The sequence below is a fragment of the Sinocyclocheilus rhinocerous genome, unplaced genomic scaffold (genome assembly GCF_001515625.1).
Source record: "Sinocyclocheilus rhinocerous isolate Xijiao unplaced genomic scaffold, SAMN03320098_v1.1 scaffold806, whole genome shotgun sequence".
Taxonomy (NCBI): domain Eukaryota; kingdom Metazoa; phylum Chordata; class Actinopteri; order Cypriniformes; family Cyprinidae; genus Sinocyclocheilus; species Sinocyclocheilus rhinocerous.
Genome location: NW_015648045.1, coordinates 248,705 through 265,674, shown reverse-complemented (window position 1 = coordinate 265,674; position 16,970 = coordinate 248,705). Strand labels below are relative to the sequence as shown.

The 16,970-nt window shown below is 38.2% G+C and overlaps 1 protein-coding gene across 2 annotated transcripts in view; it reads left to right on the top strand.

The window, feature by feature from the left end:
* The first annotated feature begins 6,833 nt into the window (after window positions 1-6,833).
* Window positions 6,834-16,970, top strand: part of agap1 (ArfGAP with GTPase domain, ankyrin repeat and PH domain 1) — a 137,935-nt gene continuing 127,798 nt past the window's right edge. For both annotated transcript variants that reach the window (XM_016514080.1, XM_016514079.1), the window contains exon 1: window positions 6,834-8,218. In XM_016514080.1, coding sequence (XP_016369566.1) covers window positions 6,955-8,218 — 1,264 coding nt within the window. In that variant the 5' untranslated portion in view covers window positions 6,834-6,954. The remainder of the gene's footprint in view (window positions 8,219-16,970) is intronic.

The following is a 16,970-nucleotide window of genomic DNA, read 5'->3' as shown; positions in this document are numbered from 1 at the left end:
ACCTTTTATATATAATTGCGATTTAATATGAAATGATATACAGCGCGCCAGCGTTGAACAGGAAAAAGTGCCTGATCATCATTACTTTTTAGAGTTTCTGTTTAAATAGTAGGCCTTCCTCTGTTCCAAAGGTAAATCTGTCACTCAGGTTTTGTTCTTAACCAGAATTCACTTGTGTAACAATAGAGGAGCTTTGTGTTAGTGGTTTGTATGAGAGCAGTAATGAGTGATGTCTCACTGTCTTTCTTTCAACCTGCTGACTGGATTTTTTATATCAGGTAAAACATCCTTGTTCTCTCACTCATTCCCATTGAGAGCTGTGGTGGTTTATCCCTCAAAGCTTTAGCTAATAATGCGGATCAGAGATTCTGTGCAGGCTGCACCTGTGAAGGTCTGTGGTTCATATCAGGGATCTTACATGGTGCAGGAGTGATGAAACCCGCCAATCACGGGGCCTGTCGACACCCTGCCACTGGACCGCAGCATTAAACAGGGTTTTTTTTCCCCCCCTGAACCTTTTATCTCAGATGAAAGTCTCTCCCCGTGAGTCTTGCCAACCCTTCCAAGTGCAGCAAATGGGCCAGAGAACACCTGCTAAAGTCAGCATGTTTCTACTGTACATCCCTCACTGCTCCTTCTCTCTGTTTCTCTTTATTTTCTCTCTGTCTGTCCACCCACCTTGCTGAGAGATCCTCTCTTCTCTCAGGCCTGAGCCTTCCTTGAGTAGGTTAAGTTGGCACTGGGTGTCTGTCATACTGTAGTCCTGAAGTGTCATAACAGTGAATTGTTTTCAATTCTGCTGTGGTGTTTTATTGATTGTACTTTGTTTTATGGGCTTCTTGTTAAACTGCTTCTGCAGTGTCAAAATATACAAAAATGTTAATAACTATTTGCCTTTTTGACTGTATACTCCTATACTTCTTAATGATTAATTTGTAGTTTAAATTAGGGGTGATTTTAGGGTTATCAGCAGGTTTTAGATTTTTTTATTTTAACTTATATAGGCTGATATTGTATGTTTAAATATGTAATAATTTCACCTATTTTTATATTTAGATTATACCGTTCATAAGTTTAGCAGTCAGAATAATTTTTTAACTTTTGGGTGTGGCAGAGTCTTAACTTTGATAAAGAATATCTCTTTGGTTTTGAGATTTTAGTCTTTGCAACTTCAGGGATCTTATCTATGCACAATCAGCTTGTAACACTCCAAAGAGAAAGGAAAACTTGAAATCGCATCATATGACCCCTTTAATGTTAATCAGTGCTATTAGAAGTTAGAAATTCAAAATGTTTCTTGTGCATCAAATCACTATAGAATGATTTCTATAGGATTATGTGACACTGAAGACTGGAGTAATGGATGCTGAATATTCAGCTTTGTCGTCACAGAAATAAATAGCATTTTAAAATATATTACAATAGAAAGCAGTTATTTTAAATTGTAATAAAATTTCGCAATATTTCTGATTTTACTGGATAAAATCGACTCCAGACATTTGAATGGAAATATCTTTGCCATCATCTAATGTTTACTATACGGTAATCTAAAAACAACACTCACTTAATATAACATTTGTATTCTTTAGCAAATAATCATAATACATTTTCATTTTTCATGCATCTTTTATTGTAATGTCGTGATGCCTAAATTTTGTGTTTTTAATATTATTTTATTTATTAAAATAGTGTTGGTTTTTAATATTTACCATGTATTGGTTATTGACCAGAACATGAAAATAATTATTGGATTATCGTATTGGTAACATTTATACGTTTTAACATGCATCCTAAATTGAAATCTCACATATTTAAGTCTCTTCATGGTTTTTGCTATGCAAATAATTCTGGTTTGGTTTATGTTAAAATGTGTGAGAATTATTTTTGTAGTATATTGGTAGTCCAAGGCACTTACAACAAAGCACACTAAATCAGTGTGGGCTCTTTTGGCCTGCTGAGAAGACAGGTGGTTCGTCACACGGTACATTCTCTTCAGGCCAGGGCTCTTGAAACATTATTTCATTAAAGCAGCTTTCACGCTCTGGCCTGCAATTATCAGATTCCTGTGTCTTTCTTGGCCATGAATAAATAAGGACGAAGCAAAGACATGTCCAGAATACTCTAGACAATATTCACTTTGAAATAGATATACAGCTCTTTTTTCTAGTGCTCTAAATTTGTGAGCATGAGCTCCAAGTGTGATATTTTTTGAATGGTACAGTTTGTGAATTCAGATAAGAAACAGATTTCCACATCTTTTAATTTGTATAAAATGTCTTTAGTTTATTATTACTGTTGCCGTTGAATTATGCATGGCGTGAGGCTTTTCTCCAAAAGTTTGGGAGAACAATTGTATGTTTTGAAGACACATTAGGCAAAATCTCAGTGTTTGTAACTAGTGCAATCGCGACTCTGCTTTCATTTCATGGCATGCAGTGGGAAATCTTACACTGGAGAATTTTTCTGCAATCAGTCAGGCTTTGCGGTGCCACATGCCGCTCAAAATAACTGTACTCCAACGTCATTTTTATTCAGCTACATGCAAAAATATGCAGAAAGATGAATGTGATATGGAACATAGAAACATGCTTGATGCTCTCGCCATTACCTCTGTGTAGGCTCTCTGTTTTATATGTCATATGTAACGAGGGGTGTGCCTGCTTTATATTCCATTCTTTGTGTTAAAGTATTCAGGAGATATGAAGTCATGCAGTCACATTGATGATAGAACATGTGAAGGGCGATGTGGTGCATCAAGAGCGTGTAGTGCATACCTAGGCTTCTAAGCTTGCGTCTCTTTATGACAGTCCTGTGGCTGTGATGAAAGGACGAGGCACGTTTCAAGTTGGACAACGTTGTGTACAGAGGTGTATAATTTGCCTAAACTGATTTTCTATAGTGTCGCTGGTGTAGAGGTTTGAAGCCCTACAATCAGAGTGGAATTGAAGAAACTGCAACACATTTGGTGTTTGAATCTATGACGTAAATCAATTATTATTATTTTTTTAGTCCTGTGGAATTCATACATAGAATGATTTACATACATATCTTCTATTATAATCAAGTTTCAATTTCGGTTTTAAAACTAATTTTGTTATTTTTGGGGGCTCATGAAGTAAATATATCAGCATGATACAACCGTGATATCTTAATAAAGAAAAAATGTCTATAATTACATGAACAACATTTTTGAAAAGACAAGTATTTTGGCATATTTCTGGCAACCCTTTTTTGTTGTTTTTTGGATTTTTAACAACTTTTTCACTACTTAAATATTATTTAAGTGTCACTACTTAATATTTGAAAAACTTTTGTCCACTAAATTTAAAATCATATGGGTAAAGTGGGAAAACAAACATGCATGGGAAAAAAGCAGAGGAACAAAATGAATTTCATAGAAAGGACCCATTTAGTTTATTTTTTATTTTTTATAAATGTTATTACTTTTTGCTTTATAGATACACCTCAGGGCATTTTTTTGTCATTAAATTGAAAATGGTATGAAAGTTTTTAAAAACTATTTAAAACCAACAATTAATACAAAGAACTTTCTAAGAACTTGGCACATTTTTTAAAACTCAAAAATGCTATGTGTGCAAGAGATCCACAAAAGCCGCAAGTACATTTTGTGATTTGTTTTGATTCTTTGGGAATATCGTATGTAAAACAGTCATGCCAAATAATTTCTTTGAAATTGAAATCGAAACTATTCTAATCATGGGCATAATGTTAATAACTCTTTTATGGTTTCACAAAACAGGTTTCCCAACATGTATCTGTATCTTGAATTATTGAGGTAAGTGAACTGAGGTCTTTGGATTGGAGAGCAGTAGATGAAGCTTGCTGGAGTAGATGGGAGCTTCACAGGGGCAGGTGGGGCTCCACTGGTGAGTTAGGGGGAGGGCTGGGGACAGGTGATGCTGAGAAAAGCTGTACAGAACGGATCCTAATGAGCCTTTTCTAATCCGCCCAAATCTTTGTAACGATCCCACAAATGTCAGGCTGTAGTTGAAGGCGAAAGGAAGACAAAGGGATTTGAGCGGCAAGATAAGAGGGGTAATCTTCAACACCCAGACCTCCCTCTTTACAGAGAGAAGGGGTGAGATGAAAGTGCTGTGCTCGACCCCAAGTGTGTTCTGACTGCTTATGAAATTAGTCCATACTAGGCTGTTAAATACTGTCACATACTATCAGGGCCGTACCCACCATTAAGGTCTTCGAGGTCCGGATCTCGGTATTTTTCCAATAACAGAAGTTGTAAAATAATTACATATTCTGCTTTGGTGCTGCAAGGATAAAAAGCCAAGATAACAGATCTTCTCATCTGAGATGCCTCAGCAGGGTTGTGCGTTATATATTGTCTGCGATAATATCGTAATTGTTGTTTTAACGATGTGCGATTTGACGTTATCAAGTATTTTGCAAAAACCATTCAGAACACCAGTACAGAGTGCACACGTACGTTACGTGAAGTCTGAGCTAGGCTAGTGCGTGCGCTCATCAGAGTGCGTTCTTTCACTGCTTGATTCTGTTAAAATTCATTTAGAATGATCACAAATTAAGACATGGGAGCAGAAAATGTATTTATTTTATACCACTTAATCAATTTCACCAGAAGAGTGCTGTTTTTCTCCAAAAATTACCATGATTACAAATGTTAGGCTATATTGATTGAATGAATCAACCGTTTAAATGATTCTGTTCAATCGCAATGACTCGCAATTAACAGTGACTTGCTGCCACCTACTGGCGGTTTTAATTTCACATTTCGACTATTTTTTCAATTTTTTTCATGTTTTAAATCACTTTGAATATCAGTATTCAACGTTTTATGTTTAATATATCAAAACAGTATTTATGCATGTGTAATTGCAGGTTAAATGCATTCATGTCTTGCATTAAACAGATTCTGTGTTGATTTCATTTGCTTGGTAAAAGCCCAAATGTCTTATTATTCTAATTCACTGATTAAATGTAAGAATTTGACTCAAAAGATAATGGACACTTTTAGAAAAAAATGGCTTTATAAAGGTAAAAATGCCCATAAAATGTAGAAATCAGTTTAAAGTTATTGGAAAAGATGAATTTCTATTAGTGTGAATAATAAATAAATAAATAAATTCATGTTTAATCATTTTAGACACATGATTTTACTGAAGGCTACCAGGATAATTATAATGAGTTTATGAAATTCATAAACATAAACAAACTATATCTTCTCTATTTCCAGTTTGTAATGTGGATCATTCATTGCAACATTTAATCTGATTCTCATGTTTAAGAATCTATCCTGAAAAATAATTTATGCTACTACTGCCCACTGACTTGGTTTTAAACCTATATTATTATCCAATTTATGAGCCTTAAAACATCTTAAAATGCACACATGTAGGTCAGGAAAATCTCAAATTTCTCGGGGGAGCATGTCCCCGAACCCCCCTACCAGTCTTTATTTTGGGACCTCGGAATTTATAAAAACCTGTTTACGGCCCTGCATACTATGGCACTGAGAGAACTGTAGATTTTTTTTAGTATACAAAAGTGCAATGAACTATTTTAATAATAATCGCAATATTAACAATAACTACTAATAAATTAAATAAACCTAATGTAAATGTTTGACCTGAATCTCATTCAGTGAAAGATTGTGACATGTATTCCCATCTCCTTTTCACACACACTGATGCTTTTTCTTAATTAAGTGCCAAAGCATCAATAAAGCAAACGATTAGCTCACGGTATTCGTGAATATACACAGTTTAAACGATTACATATGCGCAAACAAAGTACTTAGTGGATTGTAGCGTGTTTCTTCGCTCTCCTGTCTGTGAGCCCGGGTGGGTTTAAAGGTGTTGATGGACAGAGACGTGGAAAGCCCACCCCCGCGCGCCCGCTGGATAATGCGATATCCCGGAGTGGATCATCCAGCGGAATAGACTCACTTCAAACTAATACTCAGTGTTTATCTTGACACACCTAAGCAAACACACACGCTTGCATTGCAGTTACATTTATGTAAAGCACAACTTTTGTGCCACAGCGTAGGTTTATTGCTTAATAACCTATTTATGCGTACAGGAGTTTACCTTCACATGTACAACCTGCGTTTGATATTTCTATCAGGCACCGATAGTAAACATTTAATAACGATAAAAAATAATGGCGTTAGATGAGTTCTTGAATAATGCGTGCATTGATTTATATGCATATTTCCCGTATGAGAATCTGAATAAATGATGCAAGTCGCATGTAACAGCACTGGTTTAAAACGCGTCTTGGAGAATCCGTTCCGGGTTTTTCTTCGGCTCCGACTGGATGATTTGTGTGTATACGGTGCACACGGGGCAGATAGAGGAGAGAGACGGGAATGGATCCTTAGCTCTTGCGGCTGCCCGTCTCGTTTTCCGGGACTCTCGTTTTGAATACAGCGAGGCTTCGGGTCTTGCATGGTACATTTGAATGAGAGCAGGAACTCACAGCGGCGGGAAACAAAGGCGCAAAGGAGCAAGCTGGCTGCGCGGCGGGGGATGCAGGGCACAATAGGGAAGACCACACTTCTGCTTTAGGAGGGCAGTGTTGCAATAACATCCCCCCCCCCAGACAGACAAGCCTCGCTGCGGGAAACAGGAATTTGAAGCCGGACTTTACTTTTTCAGGCAAATGTTGTGTGAATATGAGGACGGGCTTTGCACTGGACGTCTAGGCGACTTGATGGGGCTCTTTCAGGATTTTTAGAAAGCGCAAATAGTCAAATGACAGTCTCAAAAACGCACCGGCACAGCAAAGGAAAATCAGCTTGGATTTTGCGCACCACAGCGATTTTGAGCTGAGATTGTTTATTATTGTTATAGTCGTTAATAATATTATGTGCTCTGGAAATCATCAGCTGTGGGTGAAATCACGCTAGGAACATATTTGACTTGAATTCATTTTCTTGGATTTGGTTTCTGAAGAATGTACGTACTTGATGGTAATTACCCGGAAAGGATGGAGCGGGGTACGCCACAAAGAAAAACCGTATACAGGATATCTTTGACACTAGTGAAAAAAGAAACTCTGCAGGATGGCGGAGGCTCAGCGCACAGGCGGCTGGAGAATCCTAAAGTGACCGCGTACCGGCGGGAGGGAGCCGCTGACGCTCAGCGCAGCTCTCCGCTGGAAGAACTGAAAGAAGTGGAGGACGAGACGGACGAATTTTCTGCACACTCCTACATGAGGAACTTCAGGACATTCAGTACTGGACATCTAGAGCTGGGCAGGTTGAAAATCTCAAGGCGGGCGCAGCATTTACACAAAGACAAGGAATTAAATGAAACGTGCAGCCTGCCAGAGAATGGACAGAGCAAGGTCATTGAAAATGGGACACTAGTGCACAAAAAGTCAGAAGATGTAGCTGAAAGTGACAGATTGAAAAGTGATGCTGAGTGTGGAGAAATCTGCAGTACAGCTGCTGCTAATAGAGAAAACACAGGCATTCAAAAGAAAATCCTCAAGACTTCTCGGAGCACAGAGGAACCGGTCAGTACATGGTCAGATGAGACCTCCGAGGAACCCAAGTGTGGCAGGACGGCCAAAGAGAGCTGCATCTCTTCTTTGTTGGCGAAAGGGAATGGGAAGTCACCCAAACCAGCACCTGAAACCCCTCCGGTGAAGAGGCACCCAAGCCTGCTGCGGCGAAGTTTCAGCTTTCGCCACTGGACGGGTGGAGAGTTGATCCGCATACGGGCGCTTTCCAAGGAGAAGCACCACAGCAGCTCGGGCTGCATTGGCCTCGATGGAGAGAACAGTCAAGCCCAAGCTGGCGTGGTTTTGCAAAACATGGCTTTTGCCAAGTCTGAGTCCACTGAGAAGCGAAACACCTTGGATGTGGGTGAGGTCCTAAGCAAAACTGACTCTGGGACTGAACTGGGCCGCAGGGAGAGGATGAAGGGCAAGAATCGAACGCTGGACAACAGTGACCTGCTCAAGCTGTCGGATAAATCTTTGATGGACAAGGAGGGTTTCATTAGAGGGACAGGCTCCCGTTCCAGCGGGCAGGAACGTAAACTCATTCGGTTCTTCAGCGGTATCTTCTCAAAGCGAGATGGGATGTCCACGCCGCTTAGCAGTCCCAGCAACCGTGCTCTCCGGAAGAACGGCCTACTGGGAAGTCAGCGGAGATCAGAAATGAGCTACTTGCAGTCCAGCACCGAAAGTGTTAACGGATGCCAACCGGACGGTAATAGCTGTTATCTTTGCTCTATTTTTTGGCTTCATGTAGATATGTTATTAGGCAGGAGGATGCTCTGTTTGCTATTGTGGACTTAGAGCGGGGGTTAGAGGATGCATGTTTGTTTTGGACAGGAATGTGATGTTTAGTTCCCACTTTGCAGTCCGCCTGTGTTTGTGTTTCATTATGCTGCGTGCTTGCAGCTTACTCTGAGAGCTTGCAGCCTTGTTTGCAACGGTGCGTGTTTACATTCTTGAACCTCAAATGTAGAAACCCTCATTAAGTGCTGTATCCGTTCTGTTAGCCTGCTTTATGTATTTTTCTGGTAATGCACAATGTCAGAGTGACAGTTTCTTCCACTCGTGTTTTCTTTTGGAAGTTTCGAGTTAATATAAGTGGATTGCACTATTCACACATACGCCTTTTTTCCTCTTGTTTCGGATCCATTACTGCATCTCACTGTCAGTGTTACTGGTGACAGCAGGTCATCTGTTAAGGCCACCACCCTCTCCTGTCACTAATATGGTAATGTAGAGCTGCTGTAGATACTGTGTAGAGTTTCATAGAGATTTGAATGAATTACCACACACTGTCTACTGACGGTGAGGTCAGCAGACCCTCAAGAAAGACAGATTGCCTCTGTCTGTGAAACATGCCTTTTGGACCGGGTTTTTTGAATATTTGATCTCTTAGCATGACAATCCTCTTGCAAGGATCCTCCTTACTGAATTATAATCACAGCAATGCAATTTAATCTTGAAAGACACATTTACTCAGTAATTAAGTCATATTATAGAGACAATTTTTTTTTCAAAATGAAATAATTGGCTTTTATATTGTCACTGTCCTCACCCTACTGCACATTATATTATCTGTAGAATATTTACTTGGTATCAAGTTGACTGATTAGAGTAATGTTAGGTGTATAAGCCTTTTAAAATAATAACAGACTTTTTTCCTTCTTGTTAAAAATTAAAGTTAAAATAATTAAGTCAAAATCAAATTATTGTGATGCTCAGGATTTATAAGACAGCATAATGAAACTGTAATATCACATTTTGGTACATTTGTCAGGAAATATAAGTAAAATAATAAAATCTTAATATTTAATTTGACAACCCCGAAAATACTAACCCCCAGTTTGAAAACCCCAGCTTTGGGTCATACTCTCTGTTCCTGCTTAGTGAATAAAAAAATGTTACACGGGATATTAACAACACCGTTCTCTTTGTAAAGTGTTAAATTCTGAATTTTGCAATATGATGGTGATGCAGTCTTGATTAAATTGGAAGTGTTTTTTCAAGTTTGTGTGAGTGACGTAGCTCAGCAGAAGGATTATTTCAGGACAGTGCTAATGATCAGGTAAGTGCTAATGCCTGTGACGCGGCTTGTGGTAAAACCTTTAGTGTCTGTGGGGTGAGACAGCACCTTAGCTGATTAGCCGTTTCCACATTCCTCAGATTCCGGAGGCATTCCTGACTCTTCTGAAGAAATACATTCTTGCCAATTAGATAATGATCTTACATTAGAGCAGTGTCATGTTTCCTTCTAAATGAGCGGCTTTACCTGGAACTGTTTAGTGATGCTCCATTCTATCCAATCTATTTTTGTTGGCTGAAATTCATCTTAAATGGGTAATTCAGGGCTGATATTTTAAATCGTGTTATACAAAATGTAAACATATGAAGGCAAAGATTATGAATAACACAGTACTTTCTCATTGCTCTGCACATGATGCACCAAGACCTATTCACTTTTTTTTAGTTCAGCTTACCAGTGACATACGCATGTACTGACAGTGAGGTCAGCAGACCCTCAAGAAAGACATTTTATTCAACAATATAGTTGATTTTTAGGGATTTTAGTTTATTATTATTATGACGGTAAACAAATCAAATTCTGATCGATTGCATTTCTAGAATGGTTTTCATTTTTGTTTTCAGAGCAAAACTATGTTTGTGACTCCTTTGAGGTTTATTTTTAGATGGTTGCTTGTTTCATGACTCTGACGTTTCCTCACCATGCAACATTGGAGACTTTAGTTCACTTCAGTTCACTTCAGTTCAGTTAACATTGCTCTGTTAGCCAGCTACCGAATGGGGTATGACTTTCATTCATTTGGCTCTGTGCGAACAAGATGTGAGATGGCACTGCAAAGTCAGCGTTATAGTCCTGCAGGGTATATTCCCAGATGGGACCAACATATGGATTAGTTACTGATGTCCTCAGAGGGGCGCTTGTTGTCCTATAGCTTGAATGTGTAGCAAGGAATCATTCGTAATAAGAGTGGAAACGTTTATTAATGAAGTATTAGGGCAGTTTTGATTTTTATTGCAACTTTCAGACATCTGTTTACAGAACTCTAGGTTTTAATTTGGGCAGTTATTCACTCAAAGGATGCCTGCGACTTGGAAGGCAGGATGTTATAGTCAGTGTTGCAGTTTTTTTTGGCTGTAGTTCAGAGACAGAAAATAAATGACACACAACTGTGTTAATTTGTTTGGGAAGTTTGATCTGTACTGCACATCCCAGGCTGTACATCTGTACACATCTGGTAGTATATAAAGATAAAACATGAAATAATGATTGTGCACTTACTGTAACCAATTTGTCTCTTTACAGTATTCCAGGAACAGTGCCCTGCAGCTCCCTAATTTAATATTTAATATTAAAGTAATATGCATTATTTTAAAAGTATTCAGTGTACCACCCAATATTTTAAGTGTTGTAGATGTTGTGTTTGTAATGCCACTTGAAAGAAGAACAAGTATCATCACTAAATTTTTTCTCTTTTTTTTTCAGTTTCTGGTTTTCAGCCCTGTATTCATAATTTTTGCTTTCAATTTCAGTATTCATTGTAGAAGCACCGTTTAGATTAACATTGCTTTTGTTGGTGTACGTAAATTAGAGAAGAATGTCAATGTGGCTATAAAGCCAAATTCAACCAAAATTTCATTGGCTGACCCCAACATGTATAATTTGTTCTTTTCCATGCAAATATCGTAAACGTGGATTGAAGCTTTTAAGCTTCAAGTAGGATGCACAAGCAACATAAACATATCATAAGTAGTCTGTATGACTTTTCGCTCTATATTCTAAGTGTTCTGAAATCGTACAGTAGCTTTGTGTCATTAACAAACCAATATTTAATTGATTATTCATGTCTTCCCCTCTAGTGTGCGCTTATTCACGCTTAGTGAATCATTTGAGTCAGTGAGTTGAACTCGAGAATTGGATGGTTCCAGTTTGTGAACTGGATATTACTATGTCTCTCATAAACTCATTAAAGTATCAAAGAAATCTAGGCTGGATTCCATTTCACATGTTTATTGCCTTGTGGTTGACAGGTCAAGTTTTTTTTTTTGACCCCCCCAAATCCTATATAATGTTAAAGGTGTAGGTCACATGAGCGCGCAAAATAAGGTCCATTTTAAGGAGTGTAGATGTATGAACACAGTAGTCAATTTCAAACAAAGCAGCTTCCTGTTGGTTAGCGCAACATGATAATCTGTGTGGGGAAAGTTTGTCACTCCCAATTTAAGTTTAAAACTCCCAATTGCACAGACTTCTATTGGAATGACTGGCTTTTGCCGGTGAAACTTCAAAGAGAAGCAGTAAACGTTGCGCGCACCTTAAGCAGAAGTCGCATAACCCCGTATCATTAGTCTGGTTTCCATCCAAAGTTGCGAATTTAACTTATGCGCAAAATTGGAATATCGCATAAAACATTTGCGAACAAGCACTGTTTCCATCCAACGAGTCAGAGAGAACAAAATCGTCATTTCCTGATAAACTGGCAATAAATATCACTAAGAAAATTAAGAGAAGCCACTGAATATAATTATTCTCAAATATAATAAAATACTTGCGCTTTGAGTGAGCAGACGAAACACAATAAATGCGGTCTTGCTTTCGGAGGTGAATGTCAGCTGTTTGGGAACGCAGTCGTGGTAGACCGTTCTGGGAGGCAGTTATACAGAAATACTTTGACGACAGACTTTGCTCGGGCACTTCAGAATGACCATGACAACATTTCAGATGCTGTGCAACTAAATTGGTCCGCTGGCTAGTCAGGTTATGCTGTCCCATAGCGCAAAGTCACATTACTTTTTTGAACGCTCATGTGGGATTTATTCGCAAAATGCGTTTCCATCTCCCATTATTCGCATTAACCCTTTTTCGCACAAGTCAAAAACCACCTCAAGTGAGCGTAAAAACTTTTTTGCGAATTAAGGGATTTCTTTTCGAAATTTGGCGTTCAATCACCCGTTTCTCATGCGATACTTCAAAATGCGCATTAAAACAAGGCGATGGAAACATAGCTATTGATGCTCTTAGGTTGAAGTGGCTAGAGGAAGTAATGGAGGCGCCAGTGCTTTTTACGTTGAGTCATTGGGTAGTGTTTAAATAGAACTTACTCTCAGCTTCCTCTGGAACAGTGTGATCACAAGGGTGTCCATTTCATTGTTCTGCTCAGGTGTTTGTTGTTGGTAGGGTGAATATAGGCTATATTATGGAATGGCTGGAGGGTCTGAACTGTGACTATCTGCCCCACCCTCAACACGAGCCATCTATTGGTGTCAGGTATAAGTGGGTGGGTGGGGTTGTGTGTGTGACCTACATCTACAGCCATGCAGAAGTAATGCCGGTTGCATGTGGAACTGTGACATGCTGGATGTGGTAAGAGCATGGCTGGAGCTTCTCATGGGACGAGTGTCTGAGAGTAGAAGGGAAGCAGACTGTCGCATACACTCACATAGAAGTCGGATGGTCTTTTTGCCTCAGACACTGCTCTGTATTTTTTTTTTTTGCTTTAAGAAGTGTTTAAATATTGTATTTTTAACACTTTTAAGATCTTAGTGGCCATTCACACAGAAAGAGTTCTTGTTTTTCAAAGTTGCACTTTTTAGAACTTGATAGTGCATTATAAAAACACAGTGCTCTTGTGAGATGACCTCAACAGTCAAAGGCATCAATCTAGTGCATGTTTACATAGAAATGCAACAAAAAAACATGTTGTGTATGAAATTTCCTTACTCTGCTGATATCTTAATGCCACCCTTTTTCTACTTTATTCAATCTCTAATGCACACTGACACACAAGGAATAATTTATCAATTCTGATTCCTTAACAATTCCATTATTGATTCTTTCAGAGGGAGAAATCTTCAAAAAGAAATGCATTTGCATTTAATGCCTTTAGCAGTTATTCCAGATGTCAACAGAGCAGATATAACAAATCAGAAATTTAATATACATTTGGCTCTTGAGGAATTCATTCCGGAATCAGACTGCACTGGTTGTGCTGTATGCTTTTGTTTCCTGTTTACACCAACACAAATGTTTGGCACGAAAATGTGGTTCAATTTTTGCATGCAATTTGTCTGTTTGAATCAAAGCAAAAAATTCAAGACTACAGACAAGCTGAATGAAAATGCTAAATTCACTCTCTGACAGTAGGTAATGAATATGGAGAAGCTGAAATATAGCGGATCACAAGGGTTACTTCTCGTTTCTGACAAACAGTAAAAAGTCAAACAGTATTTAGGCCTACATGTTTTCAAACAGATTTTTATTTGGGCATGTAACAAAGTGTGAATCTTTTTTGGTTGCCCTATTTTTTTTCCAGTCCATTGGAAAAGAGATTAGAAAACCTCTCTGTAAAAAAATAAAATGTTGCATTGATTACACGTTATGTTTGTATTGGTCTGAACAGACTTAAATGTTGATCTTACTGAACATTAGTTTTGGTTTGAATGGGCCTTAAGAGTCATTCATTTGAGAATTGGCCTACACTGGTTGCACTGTATGTTTTATGGTGCTGCTGAATAGTACGGCAGGAAACACTGTTTAAATATTTCACTATGGTGTTTTTCTGTCCACATCAGTGGAAGAATGCACAACTAGGAACTGTTAACAGAAACGAAAGTCATGATAATCATTTGGTTTCTTGTTCTTATTTTTTTTAAAATGGGATATGTTCTGAAGAAAAGAGACATAATGTGAAAGAAATCTTGCTGTGGATTGCAGCCAGAGATGGATTGTTGAGTTGTACTGTATCCATGCAGCTGTCATCACTACAGTGTGCTGTAGAACATCCACTCCAGAACAAAGACACAGCAGGGACAAACTAAATGTGACTTTTGTTTCCCATGTGGCTCGAGAGGAGGAAGTAAAGGAGAAGGATTGAGCTAAAGGAATGAATTATTTTGTGTGTGAGGGTCAATGTTCTTAGAAGTTGGATGTTGACACATGCTGGTTTTATTGGATGGAGAAAGCAGAGAACAACTGGGAGTAGTACAAAGAAAATCAAGACTCACTGCAGGCCAGACATCACCTGCTTGTGCAACACCTAAAATGCCACATGATGATCTTTTATGAGAGTGTTTTTAATGAGAAGAGGGTCTTCCTGGGTTCACTGCTAGTAGTTGTGATTGTAGACTGTGTGTGTGTGTACATCTTTGCAGTAGTCCTTTGTGGCTACTCCTGGATTCGTACCACTGCGGAAGCAGTGCTGTGTAAAAATAACGAACCCTAACCGAGTGAACAGGGATGGGGGGTGGAGTGGACCGCGTCTGAAACTCAGATGCACTCATCCTGCAGTCTGTGTTTTGTAGGTCAGTCTCTGCCTGTATGCACCATGTGGTAGTTGAAGCAGCCGCTGTTAGGCACGGAATCCTTTAAAACCATCTATTTTAAAGTTTAATCAAGTAGTTTAATGTGTCTTACCTTTGCAGTCTGACTCCTCCAGATTTGATGGTGGTCACGGAAAGTTGGAGCAAGGTTTACAGAATGAGTGTGTCAATTCTTTAGTGTGTCTGTGTTTTGTAGGTCAGTCTCTGCCTGTATGCACCATGTGGTAGTTGAAGCAGCCGCTGTTAGGCACGGAATCCTTTAAAACCATCTATTTTAAAGTTTAATCAAGTAGTTTAATGTGTCTTACCTTTGCAGTCTGACTCCTCCAGATTTGATTGTGGTCACGGAAAGTTGGAGCAAGGTTTACAGAATGAGTGTGTCAATTCTTTAGTGTATGTATTGTGTTTGTGACAGAGGGAGAAAGACTGTTATAGCTTTAGGCGATAATACTGACCTGACCAGTGGAGCATGGGCACTACACAAACACACACACACGCACATGTGCTTACAAGCCTTCACTAACTATATGGTATTTTCTCTGATGAGGGATGAAGAGAACACAAAAATAAAAACCTGCAGCTCTGCATACACTATTCTCATACAGAATATTCTCATGGACTACTGTATTTTATTTTGCCGAAGATTTGCAATTTGGCTGCATGCAATTTATTTGTTTTACATAATATTTGCTAACTATAATTAGACATCTATTTAAAATGAATCAAGTTGAAAATAATTTGAATGTGATAAATCTGTAAAATAAACAAATTATACAAATCTATTATATTATTTTTCACAAGTAAAGAAGCTGCTAAAAACACAAATAAAGAAGTAAACACTAACTGTCAAGTTCATGGCATTAAATATTTATTAGCATGTAAAAAAGCTTTTAGTAGCATTTGCCTTTCAATTATAGTAGACTGAACTGTTAAACAAAGACACCAAACTAAACAAGACTAAGAATGGGAGCTCCTTCTGTGTTTTGGCACTGTCAAAATAAATGTCCTGTTTCTGACACTTATCAGCCAAACAGAGCAACTTATTGGTAATGCAATATAATACAATAATTAAAATAAGTCAAATATCATTGATATATCAATATTGACCAGAATTAATAAAAGAAAAGTCGTTGAGCGTTCACCGAATTTTTATTGTGAATATTAGGGTGGACAATATAAGCTACCAATGATAACAATGTTAATTTTTGTCTAACAGTATCCATCATTTTATACCCATTTTAATTAGGAAAATTTAAAACTGCTATAAAAGAGTCATTCTTATAAATTTTTTTTTTGTTTGTTTTTTTTTTGTTTGTTTTTTTTGTAATTTAAAATACCATTTTATGTATTATATGCTCATCACTGTTTTCTGTTCTTGTTTCTTTTTATAGTTTAGCGTGAGCATTTTCTTTGGCTACATTTACACCTGGTCACTTAAAGGGTTAGTTCACCCAAAAATGAAAATTAGGCTGTGTTTTACTCACCCCAGAGCCATCCTAGGTGTATATGACTTTCTTCTTTCAGACGAATCCCGTCGGAGTTGTATTAAAAAATAGTCTTTGATCTTTCAAGCTGTTTAATGCCACTCAGCGGGTGTTGCATGCATCAGTCCAAAAGAAGTTAAATAAAAAGCGCCCATCCATTAAAAAAAATGTCTCACACGGCTCTGGGGGGTGAACAAAGGCCTTCTGTAGCGAATCGATGCGTTTTTGTAAGAAAAATATCCATATTCAAAACGTAATAATCACTTTAATCTAGCTTGTGCTCACTGTTGTAAACTGTTGTAAAGCGGATGACGTATGAGTTCAGCGTTACGCATGCGTGCCATACGTTTGTTTACAGGATCAAAGGAAGCAAAGTTTCCTTACTTTAGCAAAGGAAAACCAGTCTCCTCTTGGCTTATATCGAAATCCTCTGACATTCTTTTTTACAAATCCTCGTTTTATACTTCTAATTAGTGGCCGTTGTTTTGTTTTGATCTCTCCGCTGCGTTTCCGTGTGTGTCACTTCTGAGCGGCGCATGCGCAAAGCCGACCTCATATGTCATCCGCCCAGAACTGCTTCCGTTTACAACAGTGAGCGCAAGCTAGATTAAAGTGATTATTGCGTTTTGAATATGGATATTT